At 40.9% G+C, this 14,622-nt stretch overlaps 1 protein-coding gene across 3 annotated transcripts in view; it reads right to left on the bottom strand.

Moving 5' to 3' along the window:
* STARD13 (StAR related lipid transfer domain containing 13) overlaps positions 1-14,622 on the bottom strand; it is a 212,362-nt gene continuing 197,740 nt past the window's right edge. For all 3 annotated transcript variants that reach the window (XM_065730218.1, XM_065730217.1, XM_065730216.1), the window contains 7 exons: positions 13,361-13,559; positions 11,060-11,267; positions 10,090-10,204; positions 9,102-9,323; positions 6,932-7,149; positions 2,285-2,461; positions 1-1,914 (listed from right to left, as the gene is read on the bottom strand). In XM_065730218.1, the coding sequence (XP_065586290.1) occupies positions 1,797-1,914; positions 2,285-2,461; positions 6,932-7,149; positions 9,102-9,323; positions 10,090-10,204; positions 11,060-11,267; positions 13,361-13,559 (1,257 nt within the window). In that variant the 3' untranslated portion in view covers positions 1-1,796. The remainder of the gene's footprint in view (positions 1,915-2,284; positions 2,462-6,931; positions 7,150-9,101; positions 9,324-10,089; positions 10,205-11,059; positions 11,268-13,360; positions 13,560-14,622) is intronic.

Raw genomic sequence — 14,622 nt, forward strand, 5'->3', positions numbered from 1 at the left:
GTGGTGTCCCCCACCAGCACAGCCCTTATGCATGTGCACAGTGACACGAGGCCATGCTCTAGCATCAATTGTCCACCCACAGTCCCTGCACCCAGGGCAGATTCACCAGTCCAGCAGAGCCACTGCATGGGAAGACTTTTCCTTTTCAACTAGATCAGGGCACAAGACTGTTGTTTCCTGTAGGAAATGTCTCCCAATTCATTGACCTCATACTAAATCTTAGTGGATTTTGTTGGAAGGACTGAGCTAAAACATTGGCTAGGTATGACTCAGCTGGTTTATGCAGCAAGAAATAAAGTCAAAGTGAACAAATGCGATTAATGAAGAACAATATTAACAGGCTTGTACATTCTTATTGAATCATAGATGTAATATCATTTTTGGTCTTAGGTTAGTTAAAAACAGAAGAGAACCCTGCCTCAATGGTAACATCAACAAATCATTATTTTTACTTTTAAAGCGTTCTTCCATTAGCAAATAATAGGTCCCTGAAAATGAAAAAATATAATAGATTTACATGGCTCCTACTCCTCATAGTCAGGGGCTGATCCTGCTCCCACCAATGCCTATAGAGGCAGAATCATGCAGATCAGTGCAATATTATACAAAAATGCTTGCTGTTACTATAAAAGCCATCTTCCCAAGCATAGTCTGCATTTAATCTTTTACATCTCTGAGATGTGTTTAAAAGCTTCAGAAAGTTATTTTATAGGAAGAATACTAAAAGGTATGGTGTTCATCCTTACATCTTTGTGTCCATTGGATGTAGAAAATCTGCTCTGGAGCTTCTTAATAATTAGCCATCTCTATGGATGAAGGAAAGAACACAGAAACACTTCCTCACAGCCTAGATGAAATGCTAAACAAAAGACTTACAGCTTAGAAACTTAACCAGCCTGATTTCAGATACCTCAGTACACACAGTGTTATCCTGTACTCACTAAGGATGAGCAGTTATGCTGAACACTGCACACAGTGAGGTTCTCTAGTGACAGACAGACCACTAACTAAGGCAACAGCCAAGTTTTCAACGTCTCCTTGTACTGACAGTCACAAACTTTCTGCAGCTGAATATAAATGGCCTTCCAAATGTCTCAATTACACTTCATGCACTATATCTGTCAAAACTGATCCGCTCATTATTTTTAAACCTACAGCCACTTCCCTCTTCCTTAATTCTCTTAATTCTTCTACATCTATGTCTAGGTACCTTCTCGTAGCACACAAACACAAAACAAACTCAAGAACAGACATTTCTGTTATCACAGATTGTGCCTGGTAGCCCTGTGATAACAGCAAACACAGCTTATGTAGCAGTGACACACTAAGAAACAAGTGATGGATTCATTTAAGGTCCAACTGATGCAAGTGACTTCTAGAAAGCACTGAGTTATATACAAAATAATTAATTTATACATATACATATATATATAGATATAATATAGATAAATATATACACACTGTACACAATTTATTTACAATTAAAATATGCTTCTTAGAAGCCTATAAATACCAGAGTTATGTAACACACAAGTCATGGCAATAGTATGATTTTAAAACAATAAAGATGAAAGATCTTTGAAGAAAATTTTACTTCAGCAATTGAAATTAATGCAGAAGGAACGTGGGAGGCAAAGTCTCCAGAATAAAAGGACTTTCCTATAAAATTCCTTTTTCAGCTTTGTACAGACCTGGGTCTGGTCAGACTTCTGTAACCTAAAAAAGATCTTTGCTTTCTGTCTTCCTGATCTCTGCCATACCCTGATTTACACATACACATGTCCACAAACACTTCCTCAGATTTTTGTTTCTGGTCCCTCAGCAATCAGAGGCTGAAAAGAGTTTCTGATTCTGGCAACTTCTGCTGCACACAGATGTCCAAAGCCTTTGTTATACCACTCTGGGGAATGTCCTCTGAAGAAACAGAAAGATGTAGTTACTGAGAAACCCAAATACACAAGAACTATACTCCACAGGAAAGGGCTTGCCATGCTTCCTACTGTCTGCTACCCACGGTGTTGTTGGGGACTCTGAGTACTTGTCATTGTAAGCAGTGCTTCCTTGCAGTAATCCAACAACCGGATTTATTTCTATGATCACATCATAACAACAGTATATGCTGAACATAGAAATGAGCCTGGTGGACAGAGAAATCTGCAAGAGGACTCCAAAGCAGCAAAGCTATGTTACCTATGCCATCTGTTCCCAATGCCTCCCCTCCCTGAGCTGGAAGTTTTTGCCTCACTGAATGAATGTCTGCTTTTTTTGCAAACAGGATACTTACTTCAGGTCGATTCTGCAGATATGGGTCAGCCTGGCTTTTCCTGAGCCACATGGCTCTATCAGGTACTGAGAGTCCATCACGATGGCTCGTACTGCTCCCATAAGAGGAGCCTCTTCATGCTCCACAGAGATGGCAACCAGCATGCATGTCCCCCTTGGCAAATCTGTCCTCCACGTCCTGCAGCAACATAGTCAAGATCGAATCACTTTAATAATTAGCTTTTTGGAGACATGGAAGAGAAGTGAAGTTACAGTTTGTTTTTTTTGCTAATCCTTGTAAGGCCAGGAAGCTATATCCTTGTAAGACTGATGACAGAATATTGTCTCTAAATACAAGCAGGGGAAAACACAAGAGTGGGAGAAGAGATATATTTAAGCTGAAATACAGTGCTGGCACAAGAACACGGACAGATTGGACAAGATTAAGGCAGACAAGTGGCACAGTGCAGGTAGATGCAAAACCTGCATGAGATGTTCACGAGAAAGCAGGGGAGTGGGAATCCAACCAGTTCTCAGAGGCAAATTAACTGACCTTGTCTATGGAGTTGTTGCCAGTTATGTCCTGTGAATTCCTGAAGGAGTTTTGTGTTACAAGTTCATTGCGATTGTTGCTCAAAACAGGACACAGAAATTTTATCAAGCTCAGTCATTAGATCTCCTCCCGGAAATGTATTAATTTTAATGGTGGGTGCCATAATTTTGCTATGAACTGCTAGGAGATTAGGATATTTTTGTGTAGGATGAGGCTAATCAACCCCCTGAATGCTTACCTTCCGAAAGGACTCAGGGAGAGATTTTGCAATCAATGCTATCTGGGTTTCTTTCCTTAAAGTCAACATCCACCTGGTTCTGCTGCCCCTCCAACTAGTGAATCTGACCATGAGGTGGAACAGCTGCTGCTGCTGGCTCCAGGTGGAAAAAAGTTTGCTTCCCCCCACAGGGATTTTTGTAACCATCATATATTAGAGACATGACACAGCCACTTGCAGTCAGACAGGCGATCACTTTGCCCATACATCTGACTCTGAAAAAGTTGAATTATTGCAGGACTGGGAAATCAGATGGTGTGCAGCACAGTAATGGCTCGGATACAGGACTACTCTAGTGATGTTACAACCACTGGGGTAAGAAATAACCCACTTCTGAAAGCTTTGGAAAGGCCATGAAGTGAACACAAGCCATCCAGCAAAGGCTGAAAGGTTGCACTGTACCCATGCAGACTGTTACAGAGCAGCAAGATGTGTAGCACAGCAGAAATTCTCACTGGCTCCTGCAACTCTCAGAACATGTTTTGAGGGCATATGGATTAAAAAAAAAAGTGTCCTTTCAGTTATGCAATTATTCAATCCATGATATGAATGTACAATATTCTTTGAGATGTTATGTATAAATGCAGCATATTTTATCTGGGCTTTCTGATGTTAATATCACTGATGCACAGCAGCTGAGGAAAAACTCCCCATGTGGCTGGTGGTATTTACGTGATTATAATTTGCCATCCCACACTCCAAGTGGCAGTGTCAAAACACAGCTTTTAATGATTAATTTCTTGCAATAGCCAAAGGTTGAAACTTCATGGTAAGTCTCTTAGGAATGATAATGAAGTTGAGGGTTCCTTTCCATAGGCAGGCTTTGGTTTGCTGCCAAACAAACATCTGAACCAATATCTAAGTACACCAGAGGGATGGATCACCCTGGCACAAAGGTGTTGTCCTTTTGCTTCAGTCCTCCTGTCACTCCAGAAAAAGACATTCCTGTGGAAAGCTTCTCTTTTCCAGTGCTACGTAGGGAGAACCAACATGCTTCTGCAGGCCCTGAAAACAGTTTTTTTCTACCTCTTTCTTCAGTAGGATCTATGCTCTATGTTCTCTTTTCTTACAGGAAGAAAGGAACATTTTCTTTCACCAGTGTTACAAAACTATAGAGCAAATGTTACTCAGGAATAAGCAATAACTGTGAAGTTTCATGAATATGTCACCACATTTGTCAGCCAATTACGGATAGTTATTTTCTTATTATCAGTCAAATTTCAGGCTGGCCTGTTAAGATGTATTTTTGTTTTCAGCACCATCACTTGTTTCATCTTTTCCATCTCCCAAGTTTCTAGCCTCTGTGACAGGCTGTAGATGTTTTTTACAGGTTCAGGAGATCTAGACTTTAATACTTAACATTTTTTTCTTGTTCTGTTGGCATTCTCTACATTTCTCGTACCTCACGTCTTTCTTGTCTGCCTGGAATCTCACAGGACAGACTGTTTTCTTTTGCTACGCTGTAGAAATAAGAAATTTCCACTGCACTGCATTACGTGCATCACCTTGCCATGGACTGTCTGAGATAGGGATTAAGCTACCCGGGGAAGCTGCATGCTTGAGCAGGTGAGCAGCTTACAAGGACTGATGAAGTCTGGACAGCAAATATTTTAACATTCTGCATTTCTGTTATTAAATTGAGCTGCTACTCAGGAAAATGCAGAAAAATACTGATTTCACAAAGTTTTGCATGTGTATGTACATCAATAAAAATGATGAGGAGAAGCAACACATGGAGAGGTCTCTGCTGCAAGATGCTGAGCTACCACCTACACAGTATTAAGCTGAGACCATATCATTTTGGTAACTCTATGACACTCAGCTGTGTCATTTCTAAAGTAGAAAACGATGTATACCTGACTTTGCAGAAGACTTACAATTGCTATTCTTGGTTATATGGATTTAGGCTGGTTACTGTACTTCTCTAAATATCTGCAAGAATAAAAATAGGTATGACACCTAACTCACAGACATGCACTTAACTAGTACTTAACTAATGCTAAACACTTGAGCAATCCTTAACAAAAAGCAATGTGGGTTCAGGTCAGCTGAAAACTGTCACACATCCCCAGCATATGAAACACTGGCCCTATGCTCTTACCCTTATAGCATTCTCAAGAGAGCCTAACACCCTTGTTATGATTGCCAAATTAAGAAGCAAAGAATGAGGTTTATCCTTTTACAGCCACCAGTTTGACTGGAAAGGGGAAAACAGCAGTCTGTTAAAATATATTTATTCATGTCCCCGGAGGTGAATTATAATTTCACTGTTCCCTTCCCACCAATCATAATGTACCAAATTGACTGCGATATCTCTGGTTAACCTTGCTCTAGACTTAATGATATAAATCAAAAGAGATAAACAACAGAAAGTGACAGATCTGCCTGATGGCTGTTTCCAGACCTCAAAGACCCACCAGGATTCAGTTTTATGATATATATTTCAGTCCCTGGAGGTCATTCTGCCTGGGTTAGTGAAAAGAACGAGGACTTGATGGCAAGATTTTTCTTGAAATGATGCGACTGCACAGCAGGTCTTTAAAGAACATAAAACACCATGAAACCTAATACTGAATTAAGTGGCAGATAAGAGTACAGAATTACATCAAAACCTTCCTGCCGCTCCCAGACAAATTTCTGGGTGCTAAGCAGAGGGTCAAATTTATCACTCGTATAAACTGATAATATATAAGAAAATCAATTATAAAATAAATTAATTTAGCCTAATATTCTGCGGGACAGCAAAGGAAATAGAGTAATGGAGGGACTAGTTTTCACATTATGAAGTCTTACAGAAAATATTTCAAAAATCTTCCTCAAAAAGTTCCAATAATTTTTCCCTATTCTAACAATTTCTGCTTGTTATCATTCTCCAAGAGAATAATGAAGTTCATAAAAGAGATGTACTGTTAAAATTATATTTTATTGGGCTCATCCTTTTCCGTCAATCTTTGTTCCCTCTAATACAGTTCTGACTCACTGGACTATTTTCTCTCTCAAAACTGCTTAGTATTTGTCTGGCACATCATTTCAGTTGAAGAAAGCAACGACCAAGAACGGGAACACACAAAATCATCCTGAAATAAGTAACTGCAGAACTGACCCTGCAAGTGAAATATGTCAGCACCTCGACAATAGCTCCTAGCAAGAAAAGGGTCAGGACTTCAAAGGCAGGATGTACATAAGAGGAATATATTTTTGTCTGTTCTGTAGGGGCATTTAGACAGTGGTAGAACTGAGGCCAAATTTGGAATAGTGATATACAGCCATATGTTTCTTTGAGAGATCTCATCCCCTGAAAACAGTTTGAACACAAATCTACCATCTCTTTCTGTTCATTTCCACACTATAATTTTTATGGGTTAGGGTTTCTTGTCTACAAATACTTCCACCTCAAATCTAAAATAACTACTTATGTAGAGAATATATAAGACTCTCAGCTTTAAAGCATTGCTGTCTTCTTCACTAAACATTTAGCTCTTAAACTTGAAACACTCCCCAGAGAACGGCAAAAGCAATGTAAAAAACAACTGGGTTCTGTTTGCACTGTTTTGACAACAAACAAAGCTAAGAGAACAGCAGCTATTATCAGACATCTGTTCTAACGAATAAATGATATTTATGGCCTCAGGAGTATGTGCTGCTCAAATTACATCAGAGAAAAGGTCAGCATGCTCTAGGTGTATAATTTTAATTCAGTTTAAGAAATAAATGCTGCTGCCCAGAAGTAGAGTTCTCAAAGCACAATTTACAGATGCTAAGGCTGAGGTGAGATGAGAACAGATCTTACTTGTCTGCATTGAGACAGCAAAGATATCAGAGAATTGCCTTCATCATACCTTAGAACAACAAAATCTCGGACAGGATGAGGAGCCATGCTGTTCAGAACATATTGGTAAACTTCAGTCTGTTTGTCCAGGCTCTCGACCACCTTCCACTGCAAGAAGTCCTCATCCCAAAGGTGACGTTCTCTCAGCACTCGGTTCAGGACAACTGATGGCGGGGCTTCAACTTCCACAGAGGCTTTCCAAAGCCTTAGAGGGTTCCCATCTCCAACCTGGAGTAAAGCAGCAAAAAGCACAAAACTCCATGCAAATATATGCAAGCACTCTGCAGAGAATAACTGAGGACAAAATCCTAGTATGGTGATCTGACTTGAGCATAAGATGAAGTTTGAGAGCATGCAAATTCCCCTGCTAATCATCACTATTATTGCTACTGCCGCTCTTCACATTTAAAAACTTGTGCAGACTACTCCTGGATGGAACACTAAAGTGATCTAATACTTCTACTTTCACACTAATGTATATCTGGTCCAGTTCTCATCGTACCCGCGGAACTATTTCTCGATTGCTCTATTATTTCTGGTGTCACAGAGACTATTTTAACCTCAAGCAAACCAGGTGCAGTGAAAAATATGGGTGTGTAAAAGCAATAACAGATGAAAGCACAGACTGAAACTCTGTTCTGAAACAGAGCTACCACCCTGAGTAATCTGATGCAGTAGCCAGAACTGAGGGTCAGCTCACTTAGCAGAAGAACAGAAAGAACATGGAGGAGCAGAAAATAAGTTGATTCATTTATGTGTCAGATACACAGATGCTTCCTCCTCAAAATAGCTGCAAGAGAGTGTTGGGAAAGCACCTTCAGAAGGAAAACATAAACTACTTGCCAGGTCTTTGTAGCTCATGGATCCTGTTACACCTTCACAGCAAGCAGTAAGGGAGCAGAAAGTGCTGGGCTATGTGCAATATGAATATCCCAAATTCCTCATATGCAGCATTTCTGTGTGGTTTAAGGGCTGTCGTATTTCAGGCAGCAAATAAGTCAACTGGATCTTCGAAGACTTGCCTTCCTACCCCTCCCAATCCTGGCATCCTCACACAGGAATTCCAGTGCTCCAGAAACCCCCAGCACCTCCCACAGACCCAGAATTGTGTTCCCAGAATCACAGCTCCCACCTTTTGCATCTTAAATTACTTCATGTTGTTCTAACTGCTCTTCCCTATAGGTCTCAGGTCTCCAGTCCTCCCACCCTGGACTGCTCCTAATCCCCTCTTCAATCTCTCGTGCCCTTGACTCCAGACATATCCAGGCCCCATTCCCCAGCATCCCCCACTCCCACATCCTACTCCTACCTTTGCCCTGCTCCTCACTCTCAAACCTCCCCCAAGGGGTCATGCACAGAAGCTGACTATAAACCAGAGTAATTGTGATTTCTCAGTGTTAACCAAGGGATTGCACTTAATAGGGAAATGCTGCTTCCTGTCCCCCAGACTCCCTGTCCCCTCACCACCCAGACTACAAACTCCTTCCAGTGCCCTTCACAGTATCATGAAATGGTTGAGGTGTTAAGAGACCTCTGGAGGCCACCTGGCCCAATCCCTGCTCCAGCAAGGTGAGCAGGGTACCCAAAGCAATCACCAGATGGCTTTGGAAGATCTCCAAGGAGGAGACCCAACAGCCTCTGAGCAGCATGTGCCACCGGCACAGCACAGAAGTGCTGCTTGGTGTTCCCTGGAGGGCACATCCTGTGTTCCAGCTAGTGCACTATGCCTCTTGTCCTGGCACTGGGCACCACTGAGCAGAGCCTTTGGCCTCTTGGCACTCTCCCTTCAGAGACTTAAGAACACTAATGAGATCGCCTTGAACCTCCTCTTCTTCAGACTGAGCAGTGTCAGCACTCAGCCTCTCCTAGGAGTAGAGGTGCTCCGGTTCCTTTGTCATCCTGGCCCTCCACTGGACTCTTCTGTATGTCCAGGACTCTCTGGTACTGGTGTAACTACTTTCCCTACCATGCCAGAGTCACCCAACCCTAGCCTCCATCTCATGTTATGCGTGCTGGTGTGTTGGCCTCCTTTCTGATTTTGTAATTCCAGCAGCCCTGGACTACCACTGCCTCAGCAGATGGAAGGCTTTATATTTAGTTACACAAGTCACTGGGTCCCATAGCTAGGCTGTATTTTACTTTGAGTTGTTTATCTTTTCTTCCACTTCTCCCCTAACTACCTTTTTGTAGGCGAGTTCTGTATTCTCTGTACTGGAACATGTGACCCATCCTTTGAATTTCTCTTTTGCTTCTTTGTGGAGATTCTGCATGAGACTTTCAAGGTACATCTGGTAGTTCCCTCCTTCCTCCTCCACTTGTTTCCCAAGTTCATCCAGGGTGGGAGAATGCACTTCTGCATCGATGTAGGAGTTTCGGGACTGAGTGACCATCTCATGTGGGACCTGCATCACAGAAGTGGGGGAAATCACACAGGGAAAATCTCCTGCTGAGAACTTTTCCTTAAGGCAATGCTTTCTAGACTGATGGACCACTTAGTGTCCAATTGCAATGAGCCCACAGTCAGTAAAATGGATTGTTATTTTTGCCTTACTGAGAAATCAAGACAATATAATGGAACAATCAATGGGTCAGAATAGCATTGTTCATGCAAAACCATGTTATACAGATCAACCCTATGACAATACAATTGCATTACTCCCCTAGTCCCCAGAAATGCTCCTTTATGCTTCCAGGGAGGGAACACACAAGTGTTACCTCTTTTACACCTGCAGTGAAAGCAGCTCCAGGAATGACTACATCTCCCTGTGTGACTTCAAGGTTATTGCACGACACAGAGAAAGAAAAGGAATCAGCTATTCTTTTTGAGATGGATTAGTTTTAATTCATGTACTAAAAGCTTTATAATAAAATGAAATGTTATAACAGCAGTTTTTATTTTAATTAAACTAAGATTTACTAATCTTTGAGTTGAAAACCACCATAGAATAATTAGTCTGCATTTTTAATCGCTGCATCTTCAAATGCTAGAAAGGAACAGTCATTAAGAAACGAGATAGATAAATTTCAGATGGAGCAAGCTTACAAATAAGTGAGGCACCATCAATCTCTGTTCTAATGCAAGATAGAGAGCGCAAGCATAAACATAAATACTTCAAAGGATGCTGCATTATGTGTCCATGAATAATGCTGTTTGAGTGTCTCACTCACCTCAAAAAGTTTGTTGCATTCCATTATCATGTGAGCAAGTCCCTGAGTAGCTGCCAGGTTTTCACTGAGATCCTTCTGATCTGGCTTCCCTGTTGCATATTTTTTCTGTATTACTCTGTAAATGAATTTAGTATCTCAGGTAAAATGAGCTTGATCTTTTCAAAACAAAAGCAAACATAGTGGCAGGATGTTCTTAACACTAGAGCAAGAAGTCTGTCTTTAACTTTTGTTTATCACAAAGACTGTCCAGACCACTACTGCTTAAAGTACTTGCCCAGAAAATGTTATACATGGATACAACCATAGATCTCAGTGTAGTGTAAATCAGACTGGAACAATTGTCAGAAGGGACACCAGGTTGGAACTACTTGTGTTTAGAAATTTATGTCCTGCTTAGTCTACACTCACCATCTTACACATCTTCTTAACATGGTTTGAAATAAACCCAGTGATACAGATGGGATCAAGATTTCCTGATCTGCCATCCCACATTTGTCCTGCCTCTTCCCTTAATAAACACTGCACTTCATTTCTGCAAACATCCACCGACATTATCAAGGATATAGCTTTACCCCTGAGTAAAGGTGTACTACTCACTGAATGACTAGGTGTTCAAATCCTTTAAATGATGATCAATCTTTGACTTCAACCAGAGCAAAATTAGGCCCTTTTTCTTCACAGAAGCCAACATTACTAACACAAAACTTACTCATATGTCATTGAAAATTTGCATGAAAAGTCAGCACTTGCATATTCACACTATGCAGACAGAAACACCCTGCTGGGCTTAAAAAAACACCTTCTGTGCATGTGCAAGAGAGCTTCTGGCTCTGCAGTGTCAGCTTTCCCCTGTTGTTGAAGCCATGCCCTGTGTAACCTGTCACAGATAGCAGACACTTCGGAAAATTTTACCCTATATGCTTTTTTGTGTCAAGGACAGGCTTATTCACAGTGCTAAGAAGAAACTTACCTCGGAGAGCTTTCCTTCTTCACTATATTGAGATGGAAGAGGGAAGGGGCCAGACAAACAGCTATGTTCATAGGAGTCATCTGATTCTCCTCCACGGAGGTGACGTCGCTCAGGAAGTACAGCAGTGTCTGCAAAACCTCCCGGTTCTCATCTGCCATCAGCATGATGGCTGCCTGCACCGCCTGCAGCCGCTGCTCCTTGGGGACATCTGCAGCAAAGCAAGTGATGTTCAGTGGGGTTAACTGTAAGATCACATAAAGGGCTGGAAGGGTCACTTCTCAAGAAAAAAAAATGGATTCCATTTAAAGTTTATGAAAGGAATACTTAGTTGGTATTTTTCAGGTTACTTTTGTCCCTTGGGAAGACAGTTTAAAGCTTGTAGGGGAGCTTCTGCAAAATGCTAAAGCACCCTAAATGTAGCAGAATTTAATGAAAGCTGTAATGGATATGCTTAAACAGTATCTCAGATTCATGTCGAAAACTGCCATAAGTTTTCTCAGTTTGGATTCGGAGCCCTCCTTTCCATATCACTTATGCTCCCATACAATTGAAGAATAACAACAAAAGTAGATTTACTGTACAGGGAACAGCCAGCTTTTAAGCTCTGCCTGTTAATCTTGCACAAGCACTTCCTTTTAAAAGCCTTCAGACATGAATAATAAACGGAACACAGTGCAATATCTCTGATTTTCATGAAGCACCAAGGCCATATCTCTCTGGGAAGTCAGAGGAGCCTCTGTCCCTCTTCTAGGCTGTAGGTCTGTAAACATTAGGCATCTAAGAGCTTTAGGGAAATGGAGAAAGCTCCATCACTGCTAAGTCATACAGACTAATCTTCTCATCCCCACTCCTCTGTATACAGCAAATCAAACCATTCTGGGTGCATGAAAAACATCCTGGATATCTGAAAAAGATGTTCGGTAACTCCCAGAAAGCCAAAAATCCCTTGCCAATAAACTAAGGAAGGAAAAATCCTTTCTAACCTCACAGTAATAATTTGTTAAACAGGATGAATGGGAAGAAAAAGTTCCGGCTACAAATTTATTTAATTGCAGACATTATGAAATCCAATTGGTATCCCAGCAATTTTGAACATTTTTCTTTCTGTGAAAGGGATTCTGTCAGTACCATCTAAATGAGGAAAACATATTTGTTGTTGGTCAAGTGGAAAAAACAACATTGCTGCTTGTTTTTAATCCAATCATTGTTTTCTGGTGTCAACAAAAGCCCATATTTTCCTGTTCTCACCTCATTCTAACAGACGTATAATCAAGACTTTCTGAATTCCTTCAAAGTATTTGTGTAGTACAAGAATATCTTTCCAAGCCTTCTTTTTACTCTCACAAATGTAAAGGGAGTTATTCAGACTTCTCAGTGCAGAGCCTGCCTGTGCCCCCTTCTACAGCATCTTCTGTTGGCTGGTAGCACTGTTTCACTGTTCATCTTTTTGGCTGCTGTGAATCCTAATGCCAGGCTCCTGAATAGAAGATGGGGATTCCTCCTGGCTACAGACCTAATAACGCTGATGGCACTGAGATCTGCCATATTTCTATGTTGTCTGTTTGCAGTCTCTCCTATGCCAAGATGGGACAATCCAATTTTCATCAAGCAATAGTTTAAAAGCGATTTGTTTCCAAGGTCATGTAGAATACATCCTTTTAGACAACAATATTCTCTTTGGTTACTTCACTGATGGAAGTAATTGTGACTGTCATTTTATAAGCACCAATAATTTCTGTTTCTTTTCTGTACAAGCTCGCTGATGTGCATGTAAACAGATATATCCTTATGCTGAGATGAAAGCAAAAAATCCTTGGCTTTTTTATTTCTTTGTGAGATCTTCACATAAAAGCTTTACAAATAATCAAGTCACAGCAAGGAACAGACTGCACAGGCAAGCATTCTCATAGGCATAATACTTCTGCACGCTCAAAAGACTCACTTACATCGAGAAATCTGCATTAAATAGGCCCACAGTATAAAGAAATGTGGCAAAAAGGGGATTCTTTTACATTTCTAATGTTCATGGCCTGTCTGCCTTTCTGGTGTCTTCCTGACTGCAATTCATTCCAAGTTTTTTAAAATTTGAATGCTGTCAATATTTTGCCAATGAAGCCTTCAGGCAGTTCTAAAAATCTCTCAGCTAGGGATTTTGAGAGCAGAGATGTTCTTTTATACATCTCGGAGATGAGAAGAAAGAATCTCGTTCAGTGTTAACACCTCAAGATCACTTACAATTTATGATTACGTAACGTACAGAAACTTGGACCTGTATATAATAATAAATATTTTGCTACTTACATTGGTAGATATGTAGAAAAGTCTCTCCCAGCTTACTTGTGAGGAGGGGTTCTGGCAAGTCACGGAAAAATTGCTTGACCATATCTGCCACATCGTACGCCGACTGGTCTTCATAGTTGACATTTTCTGGGGAGCTCTCATTCATCTGACGCAGGGCCTGGATTCGAGACTTCACTCCAGATTTTCGAAACAGACCCACCTAAGAAGGTGCCATGTGAAAGTAAACCAATGTTACTTACAATAGTTTTAGAATTCCCTTTTATGGGAGGTTTACAACTAAAGCTATGTTTGCTTACTTTACACTAAGCAGAACGAGTAGAACACTAAGCAGATGCCACAGCTGTGACTTGCCTATGGTGGGAATGAGAGAGTTAATCACAATACAGATCTGTATCAGATGGTAGATGGAGCATTCAGAATACATGTGGTCACGCTGCTGCTTGAAGAGTATAAGTAAGATGCTTAGCTGATAAAAATCAGCATGGCTTGCTTGGCTTTGGAAACTGTCTGCTGATTTACTCCAGCTGAGAATCTTCTTCCTCATCTTTATTTGAGTAGATATTTTGAAGACTAACAAGAAAATATTATGCTCAACTAAGTAATAAATGCTGTGGCAATAGATTAGTACATCCTGGTTGAGCTTTCAAATCAAGACCAAATCTATTTTTTTCCCTTCCTGCTCTCTGCTTCTCCCACATTCCACTGGAAACCCCAGTCTGAAAGTGGAGGCTGCAGAGGGATTATTTGTGCAGTGTCACTAAGATACATTTTTATCTTGTTTGCTTTCTATTCTAGAGGAAGTGGTAATTCTTAAAATGAGGCCTTTGAAAGCCTTCACAGTGGTGCTGCCCTTCCACAGAAGTTCTCACAAAAGGAATTCCCCCAGGGCAAATTCCTGAGCCTGAACCACACCATTTATTCCCGAGTTTCCAGGCTTTCATTTGGGAAGTGTTAGCACTGTTTTGCCTTCACTTTTGCAGGGGAAAAGGTGAACTATTGAGAAAGATCTATAAAAAGGCATATTTGCGGCTTGGATGTTAGCTTCTCCGTGTCTGCTGTCTCACTTTTCAGCCTTCTTACACAGTGTATTCCACCAAGTAAGAAATGTAAAGGCAAGGAAATATGCCCTTCATCCTTAATCCTCTCACTTCTGCCAGCACAAAGGTCGGCTGGGTACATGCTCATCCTGAACTGCCTCTCTAGAACACTTCAAACATAAGGTACTTAGGACTTCTGTTAGCTTGTACATTAATAGCACAGAT

This window comes from Cyrtonyx montezumae, unplaced genomic scaffold (genome assembly GCF_038088225.1).
Source record: "Cyrtonyx montezumae isolate F1298 unplaced genomic scaffold, pur_monq_1.0 scaffold_12, whole genome shotgun sequence".
Taxonomy (NCBI): Eukaryota; Metazoa; Chordata; class Aves; order Galliformes; family Odontophoridae; genus Cyrtonyx; species Cyrtonyx montezumae.